This window comes from Galeopterus variegatus, unplaced genomic scaffold, assembly GCF_000696425.1.
Source record: "Galeopterus variegatus unplaced genomic scaffold, G_variegatus-3.0.2 Scaffold2496, whole genome shotgun sequence".
Classification (NCBI taxonomy): domain Eukaryota; kingdom Metazoa; phylum Chordata; class Mammalia; order Dermoptera; family Cynocephalidae; genus Galeopterus; species Galeopterus variegatus.
Window position 1 is genome coordinate 221667 of NW_007728607.1, and position 20577 is coordinate 242243.

The following is a 20577-nucleotide window of genomic DNA, read 5'->3' on the forward strand; positions in this document are numbered from 1 at the left end:
TCACTTTCTCTCCAGTTTTTGTCCTCATCACCACACAAATATTCTTCTCATATCCATTCTGGCATTTCTACTTTTCCACCTACCACCAGAGGAGTCTTTTTCATCATTCATATTTGATTTTGTCATCTTCTTGCTTACTACTCTTAAATGGCTTCCTGTTGCTGTCAGGATAAAGACTGACTTACACGGTCTGTTAGCCTCTCTCTTTCACATGGCTGGCCTCTATCTTTCAGCCTGAGTTCTTCCCCCATTCTCCACTTCTGCCTTCCCTGCTCTATCCACACTGACCTTCTTTCAGTCTCATTTCCTCCCCCATCCCATGTAATAGCCTTTGCACTTGCTATTTCCTCTGTTTGATGTGGTTTTCTTTACCTTTGTCACCAAGGCAGTGTCTACTCATCCTTCAGTAATGAGTTCAGACAGCGACTCCTCAATTAAGTCTCTAATAACACCCTGACCAGTCCAGATTCCCTTATTAAAGACTCTCATAACATCATGTGACTCTTCTTTATGCTACTTGCCACAGTTACAATTTTATATTTGTGTGTGTGTATGTGATTATTTGATTATCTTTTATCCACTAGACACTCAGCTCTATGAGATCAGGTATTGTGTCTGTGTTTTGTTCAGCACTGTATTTTTATTACCTAGCAGTGTTCAATAAATATATGTTGAATGAGTAAATGTTTATTAGTTCAGTTGTTTATTCAAAACAAAGGTATTCTAAAAATACTTTGAAGGAGGGCAGAGCCCATGGCGCACTTGGGAGAGTGCGGCACTGGGAGTGCAGCAGCGCTCCCGCCGAGGTTTCGGATCCTATATAGGGATGACTGCTGCGCTCACAGCGCTCACTGGCTGAGCGCAGTGCGGCCGGTCTCAAAGAGGACAAAAAAATAAATAAAAATACGTTGAAGGAGAAAAATAATCAGTAGGCTTTGCTGTAACTGCAAAATTTGCTTTTTCTGGGCCAGCCCGGTGGCACACTCGGGAGAGTGCAGCGCTGGGAGCGCAGCGACACTCCTGCCGTGGGTTTGGATCCTATATAGGACTGGCTGGTGTGCTCACTGACTGAGTACGGTGCGGACGACACCAAGCCAAGGGTTGCAGTCCCCTTACTGGTCACGAAAAAGACAAAAAAAAAAAAATTTCCTTTTTCTTTATAAAAGTGATCAAATTTAAAAAGAAATACTTGTTTCTATCCAACTCAATACTCTTTGTAAACTCAAGAGTGTTGTTGCCCAGGAAAAGATTTTTCTCTGTGGTTCAAGCTGATAATATGTGATTTAATTTGATGGTACAGATACACACATTGTAGTTCTATTGTCCTTTAATAAACTTTGTATTTTCTTTATAATACTCAGTGCATTTGAGTACATAATACTCAAATACTTTGTAAGTGCTTTAGTATTATACAAATAATTTCTGTGTTTAAAAGAAAAGGTCGTGCAGTATATTTTAGATCCTATGTTGCTGCCCGAAAAGAGACTAATGAAGAGCCAATTATTTATTCAACAATGACTCATTTTACACCTTCTATGTACCAGTCACTCAAGTGCGTTAAGGCATTATATTATTATTATACATTCTTGTTATTCATTCCACTCTATTTCAGTAAAAGTGATGTTAACTAACTTTCAGTGTGTACTATCCTGGCTCTGTTCTAAGTGCTTTATGTTATTAACTAACTAAATCATTGTAATAAGCCTGAGTTGTAGGACGTGTTATTGTCCCCATTTTGCAGCTGAGGCACAGAGTTTAACTGCTCAAGTTCGTACAGCTGGTAAGTGGTGGAGCTGGGCTTTGAGTCCAGGCAGTCTTGCTTTAGCATCTGCACTCTTAAGTTAGGTTACTACCCACTAAACCGATTTTTTGATCTCTTCATGGATTTCCCCCAGAAGTTTGAAAAAGACTGCTCATGACCTCTTCAAAGGCTGTTCTTGTGTTCTATTTCCTCTATGAAGCCTTCCCTTATTCAGGCAGATTTACTTTGACCTTAGTACTTACTGTTTTTTGTTTTTTTGTTTTTTTTTTAAAGATGACTGGTAAGGGGATCTTAACCCTTGACTTGGTGTTGTCAGCACCACGCTCACCCAGTGAGCAAACCGGCCATCCCTATACGGGATCCAAACCCGTGGCTTTGGTGTTATCAGCACCGCACTCTCCCGAGTGAGCCACAGGCCGGCCCAGTACTTACTGTTTTAACCATATAATTTGTCATTGGTCTACATTATTCACTAGTGTATGTGTACAGATCTTTTCTTGCACAACATTTTAGGATTAAGGGCAAGGATTATATCTCAAACTTTTTATCTATAGTTCCAAGAAAATTGGATTGCACTATGTAGCACACAGAAGTTGCTGAAAAAATATGTGATGTGACTTGATATCCTCTTCCATTTCTCCCAGTTCGATTATCTCCATCCTTTGTGCACATTACTTTGTACTCATTTCACTGTAACTGGTTCTTGTGGTAATGCAAATATATTTGGTTTTTAGTTATCAAAGACATTGGAAGAGGTGGCTATGGACGTAACCTGGGAGAAGTGGGAGCAACTGGACCCTGCTCAGAAGTACATGTTGGAAAAATATAGGAACCTGGTTTTGCTAGGTAAGGGTTACTTTCTCTCTGTATCTTAGAATCTTTCCATGTAGTATTTTGTCGCCTTTAGTTGTTATTAGCCATAGACATTATAATGTGAGGACTCAGAATGTGGGTTTTGGAGTGAGAAGACCTGAATTCAAGTCCTGGCTCTACCACTTACCATCATAGAAAATTTAGGCAAGTTTTTTAAACCTTTGAGACTGTTTTCCCATGTATAAAATGGGGCTAATAATAAAGTCTAACTCAGAGTTTTTTCAGGATTATCTGTCTAGGACAGAATAAAATAAATACTTGGCACGAATACCTGGTATTATTGTAAGGACTCAGTAAATGTTAGCTGTTGCTGTTTTCCTATTAGTGCTATGATCATATTTATTATTATTTACATACTTTATTGAGTTTGGCCGGAGTTGAAGGATCAGGCTCATTTCTGAGTTAAGATAGAAGTGCTTCTCTTCCCTATTTATGACAAAAGGAATGGACCACACAGAACTGGAAAATGATTGCTAGGATGTGCTTTACTTTTCTAAATTTTGATCTCTAGGCTATTAGTATCTCCCTGTACTCCTACCAAGTTTCAAATGTTTCTATTCTAGAAGTAGAAAAGTGATTTGGGCTTATATCAACTTCTCGATTTTCATCTTTAACTCCTCCTTTTTCCTTATTCATTTTTTGTGACCTTTTCAGAAGTCCTTTAGGTATTTTCTCTTTCTTTCATGACAAGTTGCTAGCCCTTTTGCTTCCCTATGAGCAGGGATTTCAGTTTCTGAACCTGATGTGTTCTCCCATTCGGAGGAACAGAAAGAGTCAGGCTACTGAAGGCAAATGTTCCAGTAGGTAGCTTCCCAGGTGAGTGGAAATCATGCTGAAGAAAGTCATTAGAAGCCGCTTTTCTGCTGTTCAATGAAGGATTGGATCACTGTCTTCAATCTTTCCAGGGATTTGAGATCACCTAATATGAATTTTCTTATGTACTATTGGCCTTTATTTCAAAATTCAACTCTAATTTTTTCTGCTGTGGTTAGAGAAGGCTGTATTCTTCCTCTAAAACTGACCCATCTGTATTCTACATTCATGAATTTGTTTAGCAAACACAGATCCTTCCCTTCCGTTATTTTCTGTAACCCCAGTTTTAGGATTAATTCTTCCTTGCCTTTTGAAACATCTAGGATCTTCCTACCTACCTCAACAAAAACATCTCACAGTTACTTTTTTGAGTTTCTGTTATTTTTCTTGATGTGACCCATGCCTTGGACCTTGGGCAAGTTACTTATTAACTTTTCTGTGCCCCCCTCACTTTTTTTTTTTTTCCTGTAAAATGGGTATAATGATCTACCTCATTAAGTTTTTGTGAGGCTTAAGTAATACACTTACAATATTTACAACACTGCCTGGTACATAATAAGTGCTCACTGAGTATTACTAGTGGTTGTTAATGTTGCTATTGTAAGTATACACATTTACTTCTTGACCCTATAATTTATGTTTGTCTCTCACAACTGTATTTTTAAGTATGCTTATAAAAGTCATGACACCTTTCTTGTCAAGAAAATCTGATGACCTTTTCTTAGCCCTCTTTCATCTTCTCAGGTAAAATCAATCCAGTTTACTGTCTTTTATGAAACTATCTTTTCATAATGTACACGACAGTCTAAAGCTCTGATTCATCTAATTTTCTAGCTATTCCATGGGATTTTTTCACAGTTTTTGTTTCTGCCTCTTAATAATGATATCTATAAAAAGTTGTCTCTGCAGTGGTGGTTTCAGTTTACAGGTTAAATATCCCTCTTAGCATTTTTGCCTATAATTATTAAAAAAGTAGCTTTTCGGGGCCGGCCCAGTGGTGCACTGCTATAGTGCGCCACTTGGAAGCATGGTGGCACTCCTGCCGAGGGTTCGGATCCCACATACAGACCGGTTCCCGCTCACTGGCTGAGCGAGGCACGGGAGCAACACCGAGGGTTGCGATCCCGTTGCCGGTCCTGGTCCGGTACGGGGGCAACACTGAGGGTTGCGATCCATTGCCGGACACGGAAAAAGACAAAAAGGAAAAAAAAAAAAAAAAAGTAGCTTTTCACTATCAAAACTTTACTTTTCCAAATATCAGGATATTTGTTTTATCTCACCTTTTGCTTTAAATAGTTTCCAAGACTTAGATTTAAAAAAAAAAAAAAGTAGTTGGACTAATTTTAAAAACCACTGTCATTGTGGTAGTCTCAAAAAAAGAAATCTATCATTTGCCTATTCATTGAGCATATTCTGTCTACCAAATACTGTGCCAGGAGTTGAGCACTTGAATGGGAAAGACTTTACTCTCTGATTTCCAGGAGCTCAGAGTCTAGAAGGAGATTGGTAAGTGCCATGATGGGCATATGCTCACCCATCATGCGGAGCGATGGTAAGGAAGGTAGACTATGGAGCCTGGCTGACTGGGGTGAATCCTGACTCTTCCACTTACCAGCTCTGTAGCCTTGAACATATTTCTTATTTCTCTAGACCAGCACTGACCAACAGAAATGTAATGCAAGCCATATATGTAATTTTAAATATTCTAGTAGTCATGCTATAAAAAATTAAGGAGAAATAGGTGAAATTAGTTTTAATAGTATCTTTTATTTAATCTCATGTACTCAAAACATCATTTCAACATGTAATTAATATTAAAAATTATTAGTTAAATATTTTATACTTTTTTTGTACTGAGTGTTCAAAATCTGGAATGTATTTTATTAACACTTACAACACAGCTCAATTTGGACTAAGCATATTTCTAATGCTCAGTAGCCACATGTGGCTAGTGATTATTGTGTTAGAAAGTACAGCTTTATTTCCCATTGCATCATTCATAAAATTGGGATAATAATAGCTTCTAACTTATGAAATTGTAGTGAGGAATACATATGTGATTACATATGTGTAAAGTTTCTTGACCAGTGTGGCTCTAAGTTTGATAAGCACTAATTAAATGTTAGGTGTTGTTACATATAAAAACAAGAATTACTTTATTAGTGCAGAGGCTATGGGAATAGATTAGGAGCCTAACCAGAGGTGATGTTAGAATTGAATCCTGAAGAATGAGCAGGAATGAGCTTAGCACAGAGTAGGTGGTAGAAGAGGTGCTCTAGGGCCAGCCTGTGGCTCACTTGGGAGAGTGTGGTGCTGATAACACCAAGGCCACGGGTTCGGATTCCTATATAGGGATGGCTGGTTAGCTCACTTGGGAGAGCATGGTGCTGACAATACCAAGCCAAAGGTTAAGATCCCCTTACCGGTCATCTTTTAAAAAAAAAAAAAAAAAAAAAAAAAAAAAGAAGAGGTGCTCTAGGTAGAAAGATCAGTATGGGCAGAGATACATAAGAAATTTGATAAGTACAAGGAAGTAAATACAGTATGGCTGAATTATAAGGCATGTGTGAGTAAGAAATGAAAAGCAGTCTGGATTGGTAGGTAGAACAGATCATTAAGGACCTGTATCTCAAAGATATGGGAGGAATTTAAATATTTGGCCAGAATTTTTATACTTGAAAGATCACATTATCAGCAGTATAGAGAACTGGAAAGACACCAAAAAAGAAGCCTTCCCTGATGTCACACAGATAGTGGGAGCTGAGATTAAATCTCAGGATATTCTGTGTCCTTAGCCATTACTTTTCTACTGCATCAGACTGCCCCTTAGGGCTGTAGAGATTAAGAGCTTGGACTCTGGAGTCTGGTTTATGGGTAACCTCAGGCAAAGTTATGTTAGCATTCTGAATATCCCTTGAAATGGAGTTTCTATTCATGTCCTAGGCTTGTTAGGAAGATTACATATGTTAATAAGAATCAGCCTAGCATAAACTCAATTAGTATTAGCTATACAACCAAAAAAATTATCAAAGTTCTTTTCTTTTCCTCTAAGATATGAAATAATTCTGAAGACAATATATGCACACATGAGATAATAGATAAACAATGTACAGCACTGCTTTTAAGTGCTAACATTAGAAGTTAAAACAGTAAATATTGTTGGAGATCAGGGAGACTGGAGAGTTAGGAATGTTGTGAGACTTGTGTAATTTGAGTGGGGCTTTAAAGTATGGTCAGGAATTGATGGGTGAAACAAGGGAGAAAGGGCTTTGGGGGCAGGAGAAGCAAAAATAAATTAGAGTCAAAATGAAGAATGATTGTTGAGTGTTAGGAGTACAGCTAATCAATAATTCTTCATATTTAATGTTTACTTATTACATGACAGGATCTAGGGGACACACTGAAAACAGATATTTAGTGAAAAATGTGCATACTGAATGGAGAGACCCTCACCCCAGTTTTTCCTTTCACTTGACTCAGAGCATAGGCAAGTGGGCTTTTACATCCCACCCCCTGCCTGGGTAGAAGGTTGAAGTAATTCATTGTGGGAAAACTAATTAGCTGAAGACCAGAGACCTATAGCTGCCAACATTTGTGCATCCTCTAATGAATCAACCAGGTCCCTTTACAGTCATTCTGCAATAAAATCCATTATTCATCATGTCCTTACATATAAACACTTATTGCAGTAAAAAGGTTAGGATCTTTTCTTAATTAAGAATCAATATATTAGTAACTTACTCTTAAGTATGAATCCAGAGTGAAGAACTACTTCCTAGATATGCTGATATATAAAAAGAAGGGTCCACCTTTTTCCTGTATGCTTAATGTTTCTTGGCTTTCTGTTCATGATTGAAGGTAAAAAATAATGTCGGGTTGTCATTGGAAAGCCCTAAGAACTTTTTTTATTTCAAAAGAGTGAAATATCTTTTCCTTTCTTTTAGACCTAGAGTTTATGCTCTTCTTACATCAAATGTAAAACAGTAACTTTAACAGTTATTTGACAAAGAGAGATTAGCTAAAAGTATTGCTTTGCATAAGTCAAAAAACAATTCTAAGAGAAAAGTTTATTTAAAATATATTTAAAGAACTCTTAGTAGGTTTTAATAGTTTCAATGCTAATTAAGTACATGGGATACTCCTTAAAAGACCATCCCTCTCTGATAATAGTTTTCCTTTCTTAATCCCTGCTCATCATGTTTCTTTGTTCTTTTAGCCTTTTACCTAATCATTCATCTTACCTGACAGAATGTTTGCTTCATTCTCTTTGATTACAGTATGTCCTGAATCAGACCCTTTCACACCACTAGTATTTCCCTCTCACCCCTTCCTAGATTACTAGGCCATATTTACATTCCCAGTATTTTATGTTCTCAGTATTTTTAATTTCATTATCCCTAATATAACAGCTAATATAGCAGCTTCTTTTCTTCCAGCATTGGGCACATAGTAGATTTGTATCTTTGTGTCTTTTAGATGAGAAGATTAGATGTGGGGCTAAGAAGTCAACAGTAGAGCAGCAGGACATTTCCAAAGAAGGTTCATCTCAAGGAATAAAGACAGAAGAATTTACAAAGAGAAAGTCTGTGTTGGAAGAAACCTGGAAATCTAAAGGCCAGTTTAAAAATCAGCCGCTAAACCAGGAGAAATATATGGGTCAAGAAATAGTCACCTGCATGAAAATTTCTGCCAGAGAAAGAAATATAGAATCTAATGAATTTGGGAAAGGTTTCAGTATAAGACCAATACTTGTTATAAAGCAGAGTGATTCCATAGAGGAGAGATGTCATAAATATGGTACGTGTGGAAAGATGTTCAAACAAAATTCAGATTTAATTATAAAGAGAAAATGTGATGGAAAGAAACCTTGTAAATGTAGTGAATGTGGGAAGACCTTCAGAGACCATGCTATTCTTGTTCAGCATCAAAGAACTCTTAGTGGAGAGTGACCCTATAAATGTGATGAATGTGGAAAAGGTTTTAACCAGAGTTTCCACTTAACAAACCATCAGAAGACTCATACAGGAGAAAAGCCCTACAAATGCAACGAATGTGGGAAGGCCCTCAGTTATTGCTCAGTTCTTATCCAACATCAGAGAATTCATAGTGGGGAGCGACCTTATGAGTGTACTGCATGTGGCAAGACCTTCAGTCATAGTACATACCTTACACAGCATCAAAGAATACACACTGGTGAGAAACCCTATAAATGTCTTGAATGTGGAAAGGCTTTTAGTCAGAGCACACATCTTACTCTGCATCAGAGAATCCATACTGGAGAGAAACGTTATGAATGCAATGAATGTGGTAAGTTCTTTAGTCAAAGTGCACATCTTACTCAACATCAAAGAATTCATACAGGAGAAAAACCTTATGAATGTAATGAATGTGGGAAAGCCTTCAGTGATCACTCAGCTCTTATTCGACATCATATCATTCATACTGGGGAGAAACCCTACGAATGTAATGACTGTGGTAAAGCTTTCAGTTATTGTTCAGACCTCATTCAACATCAGAGAACGCATACTGGAGAGAAGCCATACAAATGCAATGAATGTGGGAATGCCTTTAGTGATTGTTCAGCCCTTATTCAACATCAAAGAATTCACACCGGAGAAAAGCGCTATGAGTGTAATGAATGTGGGAGAGCCTTTGGTAACTATTCAGCTCTTATTCGACATCAAAGAATTCATACTGGAGAAAAACCTTATGAATGTAAGGAATGTGGAAAAGCCTTCAACAGAAGCACATACCTTACTCAACATCAGAGAAGTCATACAGGAGAGAAACCATATAAATGTAATGAATATGAGAAAACTTTCAGCCAGAGTTCATTCCTTATGCAACATATAAGGATTCATACTGGAGAAAAGCCCTACAAATGCAATGAATGTGGGAAAACTTTAAGTGTCCAATCAGGGCGTATTCAGCATCAGAGAACTCACACTGGAGAGAAACCGTATGAATGTAATGACTGTGGGAAAGCTTTTAGTTTCTGTTCAGCCCTTATTCAACATAAAAGAATCCATACTGGAGAGAAGCCCTATAAATGCAATGATTGTAGAAAAGCCTTTAGTGATCGGTCAGGACTTGTTCAGCATCCTAATTCATACTGGAGAGAAACCTTATAAATGTAATGTATGTGGAAAAGTCTTCAGTCAGAGTACAAACCTCACAAATCATCAGAAAACTCATACTAATGAAAAATCCTATAAATGTAATGAATGTGGAAAAGCCTTTAGTTACTACTCAGGCCTCATCCAACATCAGATTACTCATACTGGGGAGAAGCCTTATGAATGCAGTAAATGTGGCAAAGCCTTCAGCCGAAGGATGGACCTTAAAAAACATCAGAAAACTCATACTGAAGAGGAACCTTACAAATGTAATGAATGTGGGAAAGCCTTTGGCCAGAGCACCTATCTTACAAAACACCAGAAAATTCACAGTGGAGAGAAATCCAATATACATACTGAGTATAGGAAAACCTTTAAACAAAATTCTTCTATTCAACATGAGAAAACTCACACTGGAGACAAATCTTCTGACTGCCTTGAGAGTTTGATTAGTGTGGAGTTCCTTCCCAGGGAAATGAAAGGAGGATCATGAAAACTGTCAACTACCTAGAATAGCCATATGGTTTAATGGAAAGAGCATGTTTCTGGGTTTTAGAAGTCCTGGATTTTAATCTCAGCTCGATTACTAACTAGGTCTTTTACTTTGGGGTAAGTCACTTTACCTCTTTCAACCTTAATTACCTCACCTGAATAATTGGAAGGCCTGATTAGTTGATCTTGAAGATCCACATTTATTATATTTAGTAATAATGCGGTTTCTATAGATGTGTGTTCATAGGGGGCTGGCTGGTTAGCTCAGTTGGTTAGAGCATGGTGCTGATAACCCTAGGGTTCAATCCCTGTACTGGCTGGCTGCCAAAAAAAATTATATATATATATATATATATATATATATATATACACACACACACACACACACACACCTATATATATACACACTGAATGGGTGAACTGATATTAATATGTGGTTCATAAATTGTGACTTATTTATTGTACACAAGGTATGATTCACAACATGAGAATGTAATGGTCATTAAGGATTCAATGAAGATATAGAGCACATGCCATGTAGCCATTTATTACTCTTGCATTAGTTTTCCAAAATTTGACGTCATAAATATTGAAGAAAATTAAGTGATAATGTAGTATAAGTTTCATGAATTATTGCAGTAGAAAGGTGGGGATCTTTCCTAGATTGAGAATATGGTGTTAGATAAAACCTCAGGGAAAAAAAATAAAAGGAATGATTCAAATTGTTAGTAGATAAGGGATAGGTTACCTAGATTCCATCTAAAGGTTTGCAAATACAAACCTTCTCTACTAAGTTGAATATGGCTATCATCATGTCCCAGATAAGGAAGAACTAGAAAACATGGCTTGGGCAGTTTACCCAAAAAAAAGATGAAACTGGAAAGTGCATTTGTTATTTCCACACCTAAATATGTAAGACCATGTGAATGAGAAATTTGAGTACCTGATGTCTAGAAAAATTCCTTGTCTGACTTTTTCCTATGGTTACAGAGACAATGGCTTGAAAATATGAAGATTTATCTCAGAAGCCTATGATTTTAAACTGACCACCTAAGGACAAGAAAAAGCCACTTGTAATGGAACTTATCAAATGTATGGTTTCAGAGACTAGTCCAGACTTAACTGAGTCTGAGTCTGGAGTTCATTTTGATGTCCAAGAAAACTGCTCACATATAAGGGTGAATTATGATGGACTTGCAACATGGCTTTTAAGAAGACCTGCTCTTAAGGCAGCAGTGTTTAAGCTTTTCTGAATTTATGTATCCGTCTGAGAACCTATTAATGCCATAGGGTTTCTCACCAGAAAAATACATGGCACATTCACATGATTTTGTGAGCAGTTACAAAATAAATGTATATAAAATTAGTACTATGCACACACACTGTACTATCAGTAAATAATTGGAAAGTGTAATAGAATAGAGATTATATTCACAATAGCTGTAGAAATATAAAATATGGGAGTGAATTTAATAAGAAATATGCAAGACCCCAAAATATTATTTAAAATTTTATAATGAGAAAAAGCTGATTAATACATGAGTAATCTATCATATATCTACATGGAATGAGTGAATAAAATTAATTTGTAAGTTTAAGGTGATTCTGACTTCAATATGAAAGAAAAAAAGGGATGAGAATGTGCAAAATGTTTCCAAAATATAATTCTGGGGATGCTTGGGCAGGGTTACTGCAAAAACAATAAATCAATAAAACAGAAAAAATCTGAAATAGGCTCAGTACATAAAAGAATTTAGCATATGAAATTCCAAATTAGTCAAGAGTGGTTGGATAATTCAGTACGGTAACTAACTTATAGCAAATAAATTTCTCAGGTGGTTAAAGATTAAAATGAAACTATAAAAGAAGAAAATATATACATAAATACTTAAGTGCTCTTGGGCTTCTGGGAGCTTTCTAAAATATTCACACAAAAATGATAGCTATCTCTACCAAAAAAAAAAAAAGCAAAACGAAGCTAAATCTGGGAGCTTTCTAAAATATTCACACAAAAATGATAGCTATCTCTACCAAAAAAAAAAAAAAAGCAAAACGAAGCTAAAATTTTTCAGACTATCTTAAAAATTTAAAAAGATAAATGACAAGTTGGAAAAAAATTTTGTTTTATATATGAGGGTATTTCAAAAAGCTCATGAAAAGATTCATATTATCTTTTAATTCTGTTTTCCACAAACTTTTTGAAGTGTACCCTCATGATGGAAAGGAGTTGATAGTATGTAAGAGATTTTGAGATAATAAAAAGAAAAATGAATCAAGGAGATGGCACAAAAGAAATAAAAAGTGGCCAATAAAATGTGAAAAAATATTTGGCCTCATTTGGTCTCAGTAAATTGTTGCTTAGAACAACTATTAGATACATTGTTTTGTTCCAACAAATTGACAAAGTACTGAAAATAAATATCCTCAATTTGAGGGTATGAGTACTCTAATTCCTGCCTGGAATGCCATGTTTATGGTACAGTATTTCTGGTGGCAGTTCGGCTGTATGTTACATAAGACTTAGAGTACATGCTGGTTAACCTAGCATATCCACCTGCAGAAATGTATTCTAAGGAAGGAGTCATGGATATGCATACAGACTTATCAACAAAGGTTTTTAATTTAATGTTGTTACACTGATGAAACACTAGAAACAACCAATTTGTGTCCCACAAGGGGAAATTGGTTAAATAATCTGGAATATTACGCAGTCTTTAAAAATAATCTTAAGAAGAATATTTAGTGAAAATGAATTAATATGAAGTAAAATAAAAACCAGGTTAAGACAGTAAGTACTTTGTGTATGTGTGTGTATAAAAGACTAAAATTATATACATCAAAATGTTATTTTTTTGTTATGGTTAATTTTATCAAATTTTCTGTAATGCACATGTCATTTTTTAAAATGAATTTTTTTTTTTTTTTTTTAAAGATGACCGGTAAGGGGATCTTAACCCTTGACTTGGTGGTGTCAGCACCACGCTCTCCCAAGTGAGCTAACTGGCCATCCCTATATAGGGACCTGAACCCGTGGCCTTGGTGTTATCAGCACCACATTCTCCCAAGTGAGCCACGGGCTGGCCCTTAAAAAGAATTTTTAAAAGGCATGTTTTTCTGTCAATTTTGAACTTTTTAAAAAATTGATAAGCAAATTTAATAGTCTTGGAATATGGTAACATTTTAGTGAATTATGCAGTAGATTTTAAAAGTATGAGCACAAGTATAAGACTATCATAAAGCTATTACGCTATGACTTTGTTGTTTCTGTTTCAGCCTGAGAAAATTCATTCACTTATTACAGTTCAGCATACAGCAAATACCACTTCACTCACAGAGATACATTTCAGTCAGGCAGCTCTTGCTTTCACTTCTACTTCCCAACACTTTGACCATGTGCTGATTGCAATTTGAATATTCTCCTTTGCTTTTATTACTCTTGCCTCTCAAACTCCTTATGGCCTAGCACATACATAGTCTTGGGTTATTATTCTTACTTGACTCAACAGCTCCATTCAGTACTCATCTTTCTTTGAATTTCTGTAGCATTTATTCACATGGCATTTAGTACCTAATGGTTCTGGGATGTTCAATTACAAGTTCTTTGAGGGTATGATTCATACCTTAGAGTTTTGTAATTTCACAGAAGGTAGATAGAAGTAGAGTAAATTTTAGTTGACTAAGGAAGGGAGAATGTTTTAGTAATATTGACTGAGGAAAGGAGGATGCTTAAGTAACATTTGCTGGGGGGATGGGGGCTGGTGCTGTAATAGCAAGATTGTTATGAAGGTGTGCACTTTATTTGATTTGCAAGATGCCTCTTAGAACCCTGTTTTAGCCAACCCCAAAATATACAACCATATTTACTTTATAATATATATTAAAAACTAAATCAAAAATGTAGGGATTACTAAAATCAAAGATGATGTTGTCCAGCAATCTTTCTGAATGTGTCCCTCCAAAATTTATATGTTGACACCTAATCCTTAATAAGGGATTCCTAATACTTAAGAGGTGGGGCCTTTGGGAAATGATTAGGTCATGAAGTCTCTGCTCTTGTGAATGGGATTAATGCCCTTATTAAAGAAGTTTGAGGGAACTTGATTGCCCCTTATGCCATGTGAGGACGCATGGAAGTACTATGGCCATGTTGCCCTGAATGTCCGATATTGTCTGATCTCGAAAGCTAAGCAGGGTCAGGCTTTGTTAGTATTTGGATAGGAAACATAGAAGGCATCGTCTCTGAAGCAGAGAACAAGCCCTCACCAGAAAGTGCCAATGCCTTGATCTTGGACTTTCCAGCCTCCAAAATTGTGAGCAATAAAAACTGTGGCTTATAAATTACCCAGTCTAAGGTAGTTTGTTATAGCAACCTGGAATGGACTAAGACAGTATAGTTCTCCACAATAATGTCTAACTCCTATACTTAATACAGCTATCCTGGAATTTTTTAAAACTTAATATTCTCAATCTTCTTTAGCAACTTAGTGTTGAATTCCAGCTATGGATACTAGATCATGCATAATTTATTCTTTCATGTTCTTTCATAGCTTGCTTTGAAAGAACCTCTTTCCACTGAAATACCTCTTCCACTGAAATATTGAATCACTCAGTTGCTTTGAACTTCATGGGGTATCAATTTGCTTTCTCCTGTTTATAGTAGAAACCTGTTAGTCTTTATAAATGTTAAGATAACTTCTTCCAGGGCCGGCCTGGTGGCGCACTGCTACAGTGCGCCGCTTGGGAGCGTGGCGGCGCTCCCGCCGAGGGTTCGGATCCCATATACAGACCGGCCACTCACTGGCTGAGCAAGGTGCGGGCGCAACACCGAGGGCTGCGATCCATTGGTCGCAAAAAAAAAAAAAAAAAGATAACTTCTTCCATTTACTCTTTACATGAGTGTTTTAATATACTGAGGTGGTTTTACCTAATTGATTTCCCTTAGCATCTTTTTAGCAACCACATTTGGCTCCGTACTCAAAAAGATTGTATTTGTTAGTGTATAGCAATGTCTTTTATAACAGACTCAAAATATCAGTGGTTATACAAAGAGTAAGGGCATAAGCAACCCAGAGTGCCTGGGTATAGGATCAGGAACACAGGAACTTGCAAACTTACTGCTTTACCATTCTCAATGTGTGCTTCTAACCTGAGGTCCAGCCAGGCGTCTTTGTTTTTCAAACTGGCAGGAATTGAAAGACAACTCTTTCCCTTTAGGGGCATGACCTCGAAGTTTTGTGTATTACTTTTAGACATATCACACAAATAAATCATGATTTCATGTACCTGTGAAAGAGAATGAGCAAAGTTATATATAGCTTTAAAGGGAAAATTAGGATAAATCAGCAGAGATCTTACAGTGATTGTATCTCTTCTTAGTCCAATTTCAATAGAAAGTGATCTGGTTTCATCATAAAGTCATAGGCCATGAATTCAGTCAGGAGGGTAGACTGGCAGGTTAAGTGCCCCAGTAGGTTAGCTCAATCCACGGGGAAGTGGAAAGGCTGAGAGAGTGCTGTTGTAAGGCGGGAGCACTCAGAAGGTGCAGCCATGTTCAGGATGTGGAAGGTTTCCCACTCCCTTCCGAAACGTAGTTTTGAGTTTAATTCTTAATTTACTTTTAAATTAATTTTCAACCTTTCTTTCCAAGTGACATGCCCAGAGCGGAGCAGTAAGCCAAGTACAAGTACCCCCAAAGCAAACACATTACAAAGGAAAACCAAGTCACATTTCAGGCAAAGTAAAGGTTTGTTGCTTGCTTAAGTACTCATGTACTCTCCATCCAAATCTGTCAGGGGAATTAGAGCATTTGTTTTATGCCAGCTTACCTGGAAACCAGAGTAATCTCCCTCCCACTCCTTCAGACTATTTTAGACATGGGGCTTGTTAACCAGACTGGATCTGGTTGATGCCCTGACAATATAATGTTAAAGAGTATATACATTCTCTTAACAAATGGAATGCACATTTGAAGGAAACAGTATGGAAAATGGTTAAGGGCACTAGATCTTCCACTTCCCAGTTGGTTAACCTTTGGTCAGTTAATATAACCTCTGAGTTAATTCCTTCATCTGTAAAATAAGCACAGATTTACCTATAATCTCATTTTGGGATTAAACAAGATGGTACATGATGTATGTAGAGTGCTACTTTGTGATAAAATAAGCACAGATTTACCTATAATCTCATTTTGGGATTAAACAAGATGGTACATGATGTGAGTGCTACTTTGTGGATAGTTTATTATTTAAATTATTTAATAACTAGTATATTATGTAATAACTTATGCCAACTGCTATTATGTTATCTTAGTGATGATATGTTATAAAATATTGAATTAGTCATAAAATGGTAGTCTTGGAGGTAGTAGGAGATATCCTTTCTAATGAACAATAATACATGATGGTCCTGAATCCAAAACTGATTGGAAAAGATAACTTGCCAAAGGACTTTTTCTTAAAATTTATTTTTAATTGTATGCATTTTTAGGCTACAGTGTGTTTCAATACATGCATACGAGGGTACTTCAAAAAGTTTGCAGAAAAGTAGAAAGACAATACAAATCTTTCCATAAACTTTTTGTTTGTTTGTTTGTTTTGTTTTTGCATGAAGGGGGTTTTTCAGTAAAGACCAGAAAACCTGTCAGACAAATTTAAAGAGAGCTGTAACACTTTCGTGAACTTTTTGAAGTACCCTCATATATTGTACAATGATTCACTTAGGGTGAATAGCATATTTGTCACCTAAACATTTGTCTTTGTGGTGATTATGGTCAAGATCTACTTTTCTACCTATTTAAAAATACACAATATTATTAGCTATAATCAGCCAAGAACACCAGAACTTATTCTTCCTATTTATCTGAAACCCAAAGGACATTTTTTTAAGTCAGTTTTATTAAGATATACTTGGATCAATAATATACAAACTTCCCACTACAAAGGCTCTAGGCACAGATGGCTTTACCCATTGCACTCTATGAAATAGTAAGGGAAGAACTGTTCCATTCCTTCAGAGAATAGAGTCTGTTTGTTACCAAACTCAGGTACAGCTGCCTGCCCTCTTGAGAAGGGAAGAAAAAAGACTCAGAAGTGAAATGGTTGGTGTTAGAAAAGCATATGTATTCTGCTGAAGGAGATGGTAGGCTATCCCATCTCTAAGATTTAGATTTACTAAGGGGTTTTAAAAGGAGGGAATGGAACATAGGAGGTGAAAAGCAGGAGAGAAGGCGACATGAGCTAGGAGGGGTCCATGTCTATGAGGCAGGTACAAGGTCTTACCAAAGCTTCATCAGGTTTCTGTTCTCATCTTTGCTATTATCTCAAAACCCTGCAAGATTTTTGAATTGCTCTGGAGTAGAATCAACTCCTTTGCAAAGTCTTTTGCATAGTTTTGCTTCACAGAGCTCTGGTTGATATGGCTGGTGCCCCAGGTCAGCTTCCAGTCATTTGGCCTTGATCCTTCTCAAAACTGAAGTCTCAGCTGTTAGCTTCTCAGCCTTGTTCCCCTTTTAGCAAGCAAGAAAAGAAAGTCAGGGGTGGAAAGAAAGAGTGGAGAGAAAAAAAAAAACTGTTCATCTTAACACCCCCACCCTTGCAGCACAGACACTTTTAGGTCCCAACATGGCTTCAATCCTGCTAACTCTAACACGCTCATTCTATGAATCTAGCATAACCTTGATACAAAAATCTGACAAAGACTGCCCAATGAGCCATCCTGCTATAGGGAATGGCATGGGAGTCTGAGTGATACCCCTTGTTCTGCAGGCTACAAGGAGGTTCCATGTGTGTAGTACGGCTCCATGGAAGTTCTTGTTCACCTTTGGTTGCTTGAGAAGGCTTCCAAGAATTAAACAGCCTAACCTTTTGGCTTAGTATGGGTTTGGGAAATTCCCTGGAGTTTCTCAAAGGACATGTTAAAATACATCAAAATTAACTGGTTTATTTAAAGGGCATTGTCAGTACTAAAGGTGTTTCTGATGCATGTTCCTGGTATGGGTTGGCTCCATTTAATTTTGTCATTAATCTTCCTTGTTAGTGATGTGTGCATAGACCCATTGTGGCTGTGGTCATGCTCTTGTTTGTGTGGAATGAAGTTATTGTGTTGGATTTCTATCCNTAAAATAAGCACAGATTTACCTATAATCTCATTTTGGGATTAAACAAGATGGTACATGATGTATGTAGAGTGCTACTTTGTGAATAGTTTATTATTTAAATTATTTAATAACTAGTATATTATGTAATAACTTATGCCAACTGCTATTATGTTATCTTAGTGATGATATGTTATAAAATATTGAATTAGTCATAAAATGGTAGTCTTGGAGGTAGTAGGAGATATCCTTTCTAATGAACAATAATACATGATGGTCCTGAATCCAAAACTGATTGGAAAAGATAACTTGCCAAAGGACTTTTTCTTAAAATTTATTTTTAATTGTATGCATTTTTAGGCTACAGTGTGTTTCAATACATGCATACGAGGGTACTTCAAAAAGTTTGCAGAAAAGTAGAAAGACAATACAAATCTTTCCATAAACTTTTTGTTTGTTTGTTTGTTTTGTTTTTGCATGAAGGGGGTTTTTCAGTAAAGACCAGAAAACCTGTCAGACAAATTTAAAGAGAGCTGTAACACTTTCGTGAACTTTTTGAAGTACCCTCATATATTGTACAATGATTCACTTAGGGTGAATAGCATATTTGTCACCTAAACATTTGTCTTTGTGGTGATTATGGTCAAGATCTACTTTTCTACCTATTTAAAAATACACAATATTATTAGCTATAATCAGCCAAGAACACCAGAACTTATTCTTCCTATTTATCTGAAACCCAAAGGACATTTTTTTAAGTCAGTTTTATTAAGATATACTTGGATCAATAATATACAAACTTCCCACTACAAAGGCTCTAGGCACAGATGGCTTTACCCATTGCACTCTATGAAATAGTAAGGGAAGAACTGTTCCATTCCTTCAGAGAATAGAGTCTGTTTGTTACCAAACTCAGGTACAGCTGCCTGCCCTCTTGAGAAGGGAAGAAAAAAGACTCAGAAGTGAAATGGTTGGTGTTAGAAAAGCATATGTATTCTGCTGAAGGAGATGGTAGGCTATCCCATCTCTAAGATTTAGATTTACTAAGGGGTTTTAAAAGGAGGGAATGGAACATAGGAGGTGAAAAGCAGGAGAGAAGGCGACATGAGCTAGGAGGGGTCCATGTCTATGAGGCAGGTACAAGGTCTTACCAAGGCTTCATCAGGTTTCTGTTCTCATCTTTGCTATTATCTCAAAACCCTGCAAGATTTTTGAATTGCTCTGGAGTAGAATCAACTCTTTTGCAAAGTCTTTTGCATAGTTTTGCTTCACAGAGCTCTGGTTGATATGGCTGGTGCCCCAGGTCAGCTTCCAGTCATTTGGCCTTGATCCTTCTCAAAACTGAAGTCTCAGCTGTTAGCTTCTCAGCCTTGTTCCCCTTTTAGCAAGCAAGAAAAGAAAGTCAGGGGTGGAAAGAAAGAGTGGAGAGAAAAAAAAAACTGTTCATCTTAACACCCCCACCCTTGCAGCACAGACACTTTTAGGTCCCAACATGGCTTCAATCCTGCTAACTCTAACACGCTCATTCTATGAATCTAGCATAACCTTGATACAAAAATCTGACAAAGACTGCCCAATGAGCCATCCTGCTATAGGGAATGGCATGGGAGTCTGAGTGATACCCCTTGTTCTGCAGGCTACAAGGAGGTTCCATGTGTGTAGTACGGCTCCATGGAAGTTCTTGTTCACCTTTAGTTGCTTGACAAGGCTTCCCAGAATTAAACAGCCTAACCTTTTGGCTTAGTATGGGTTTGGGAAATTCCCTGGAGTTTCTCAAAGGACATGTTAAAATACATCAAAATTAACTGGTTTATTTAAAGGGCATTGTCAGTACTAAAGGTGTTTCTGATGCATGTTCCCGGTATGGGTTGGCTCCATTTAATTTTGTCATTAATCTTCCTTGTTAGTGATGTGTGCATAGACCCATTGTGGCTGTGGTCATGCTCTTGTTTGTGTGGAATGAAGTTATTGTGTTGGATTTCTATCCACATCCCCCAGGGAGATGGTGGGTCCGAGTGCAGTGGTGCTTACAACTAATTGATCATCAACCAGTTACAGATTTCTTTGTTTCTCCCCACTCCCACAGTTTCATTTGATTTACCAAGAACATGTTCTTTCTTTAGTAATAATAAGAATGATATGGTGTGTTTTTGTTAGTTTGAGTAGGATCATTTAACTTTTTACTTTGTCTCCTGTGCTGTTCCCGGAGTCTATTGGCAGGGAAATAAAAGGTATAAACATTGTGATTTTGATTATAAATTAAAATGATCAATATAGAGTATAAGCAATATTAAATTGTTAACCATAACTAATCAACATTATTAAAATCAAGTATAGTAAGTATAAGTAAGATTAAAAAAGGGTTAAATTGTAAGTTAAGAAGGTTAAGAATTATAGTTTAAACTAAAAGTCTGATGCTCTTTAAAGTC

At 36.8% G+C, this 20577-nt stretch overlaps 1 protein-coding gene across 1 annotated transcript in view; it reads left to right on the top strand.

Annotated features, from left to right (window-relative positions):
- The window catches only part of LOC103598063 (zinc finger protein 883-like), a 19353-nt gene extending 9176 nt beyond the window's left edge, over positions 1–10177 (top strand). Inside the window, 3 exon segments of the mRNA XM_008581971.1 lie at positions 2497–2608; positions 7925–9554; positions 9556–10177. Coding sequence (XP_008580193.1) covers positions 2524–2608; positions 7925–9554; positions 9556–10057 — 2217 coding nt within the window. The 5' untranslated portion in view covers positions 2497–2523 and the 3' untranslated portion in view covers positions 10058–10177.
- The last annotated feature ends 10400 nt before the right edge of the window (positions 10178–20577 follow it).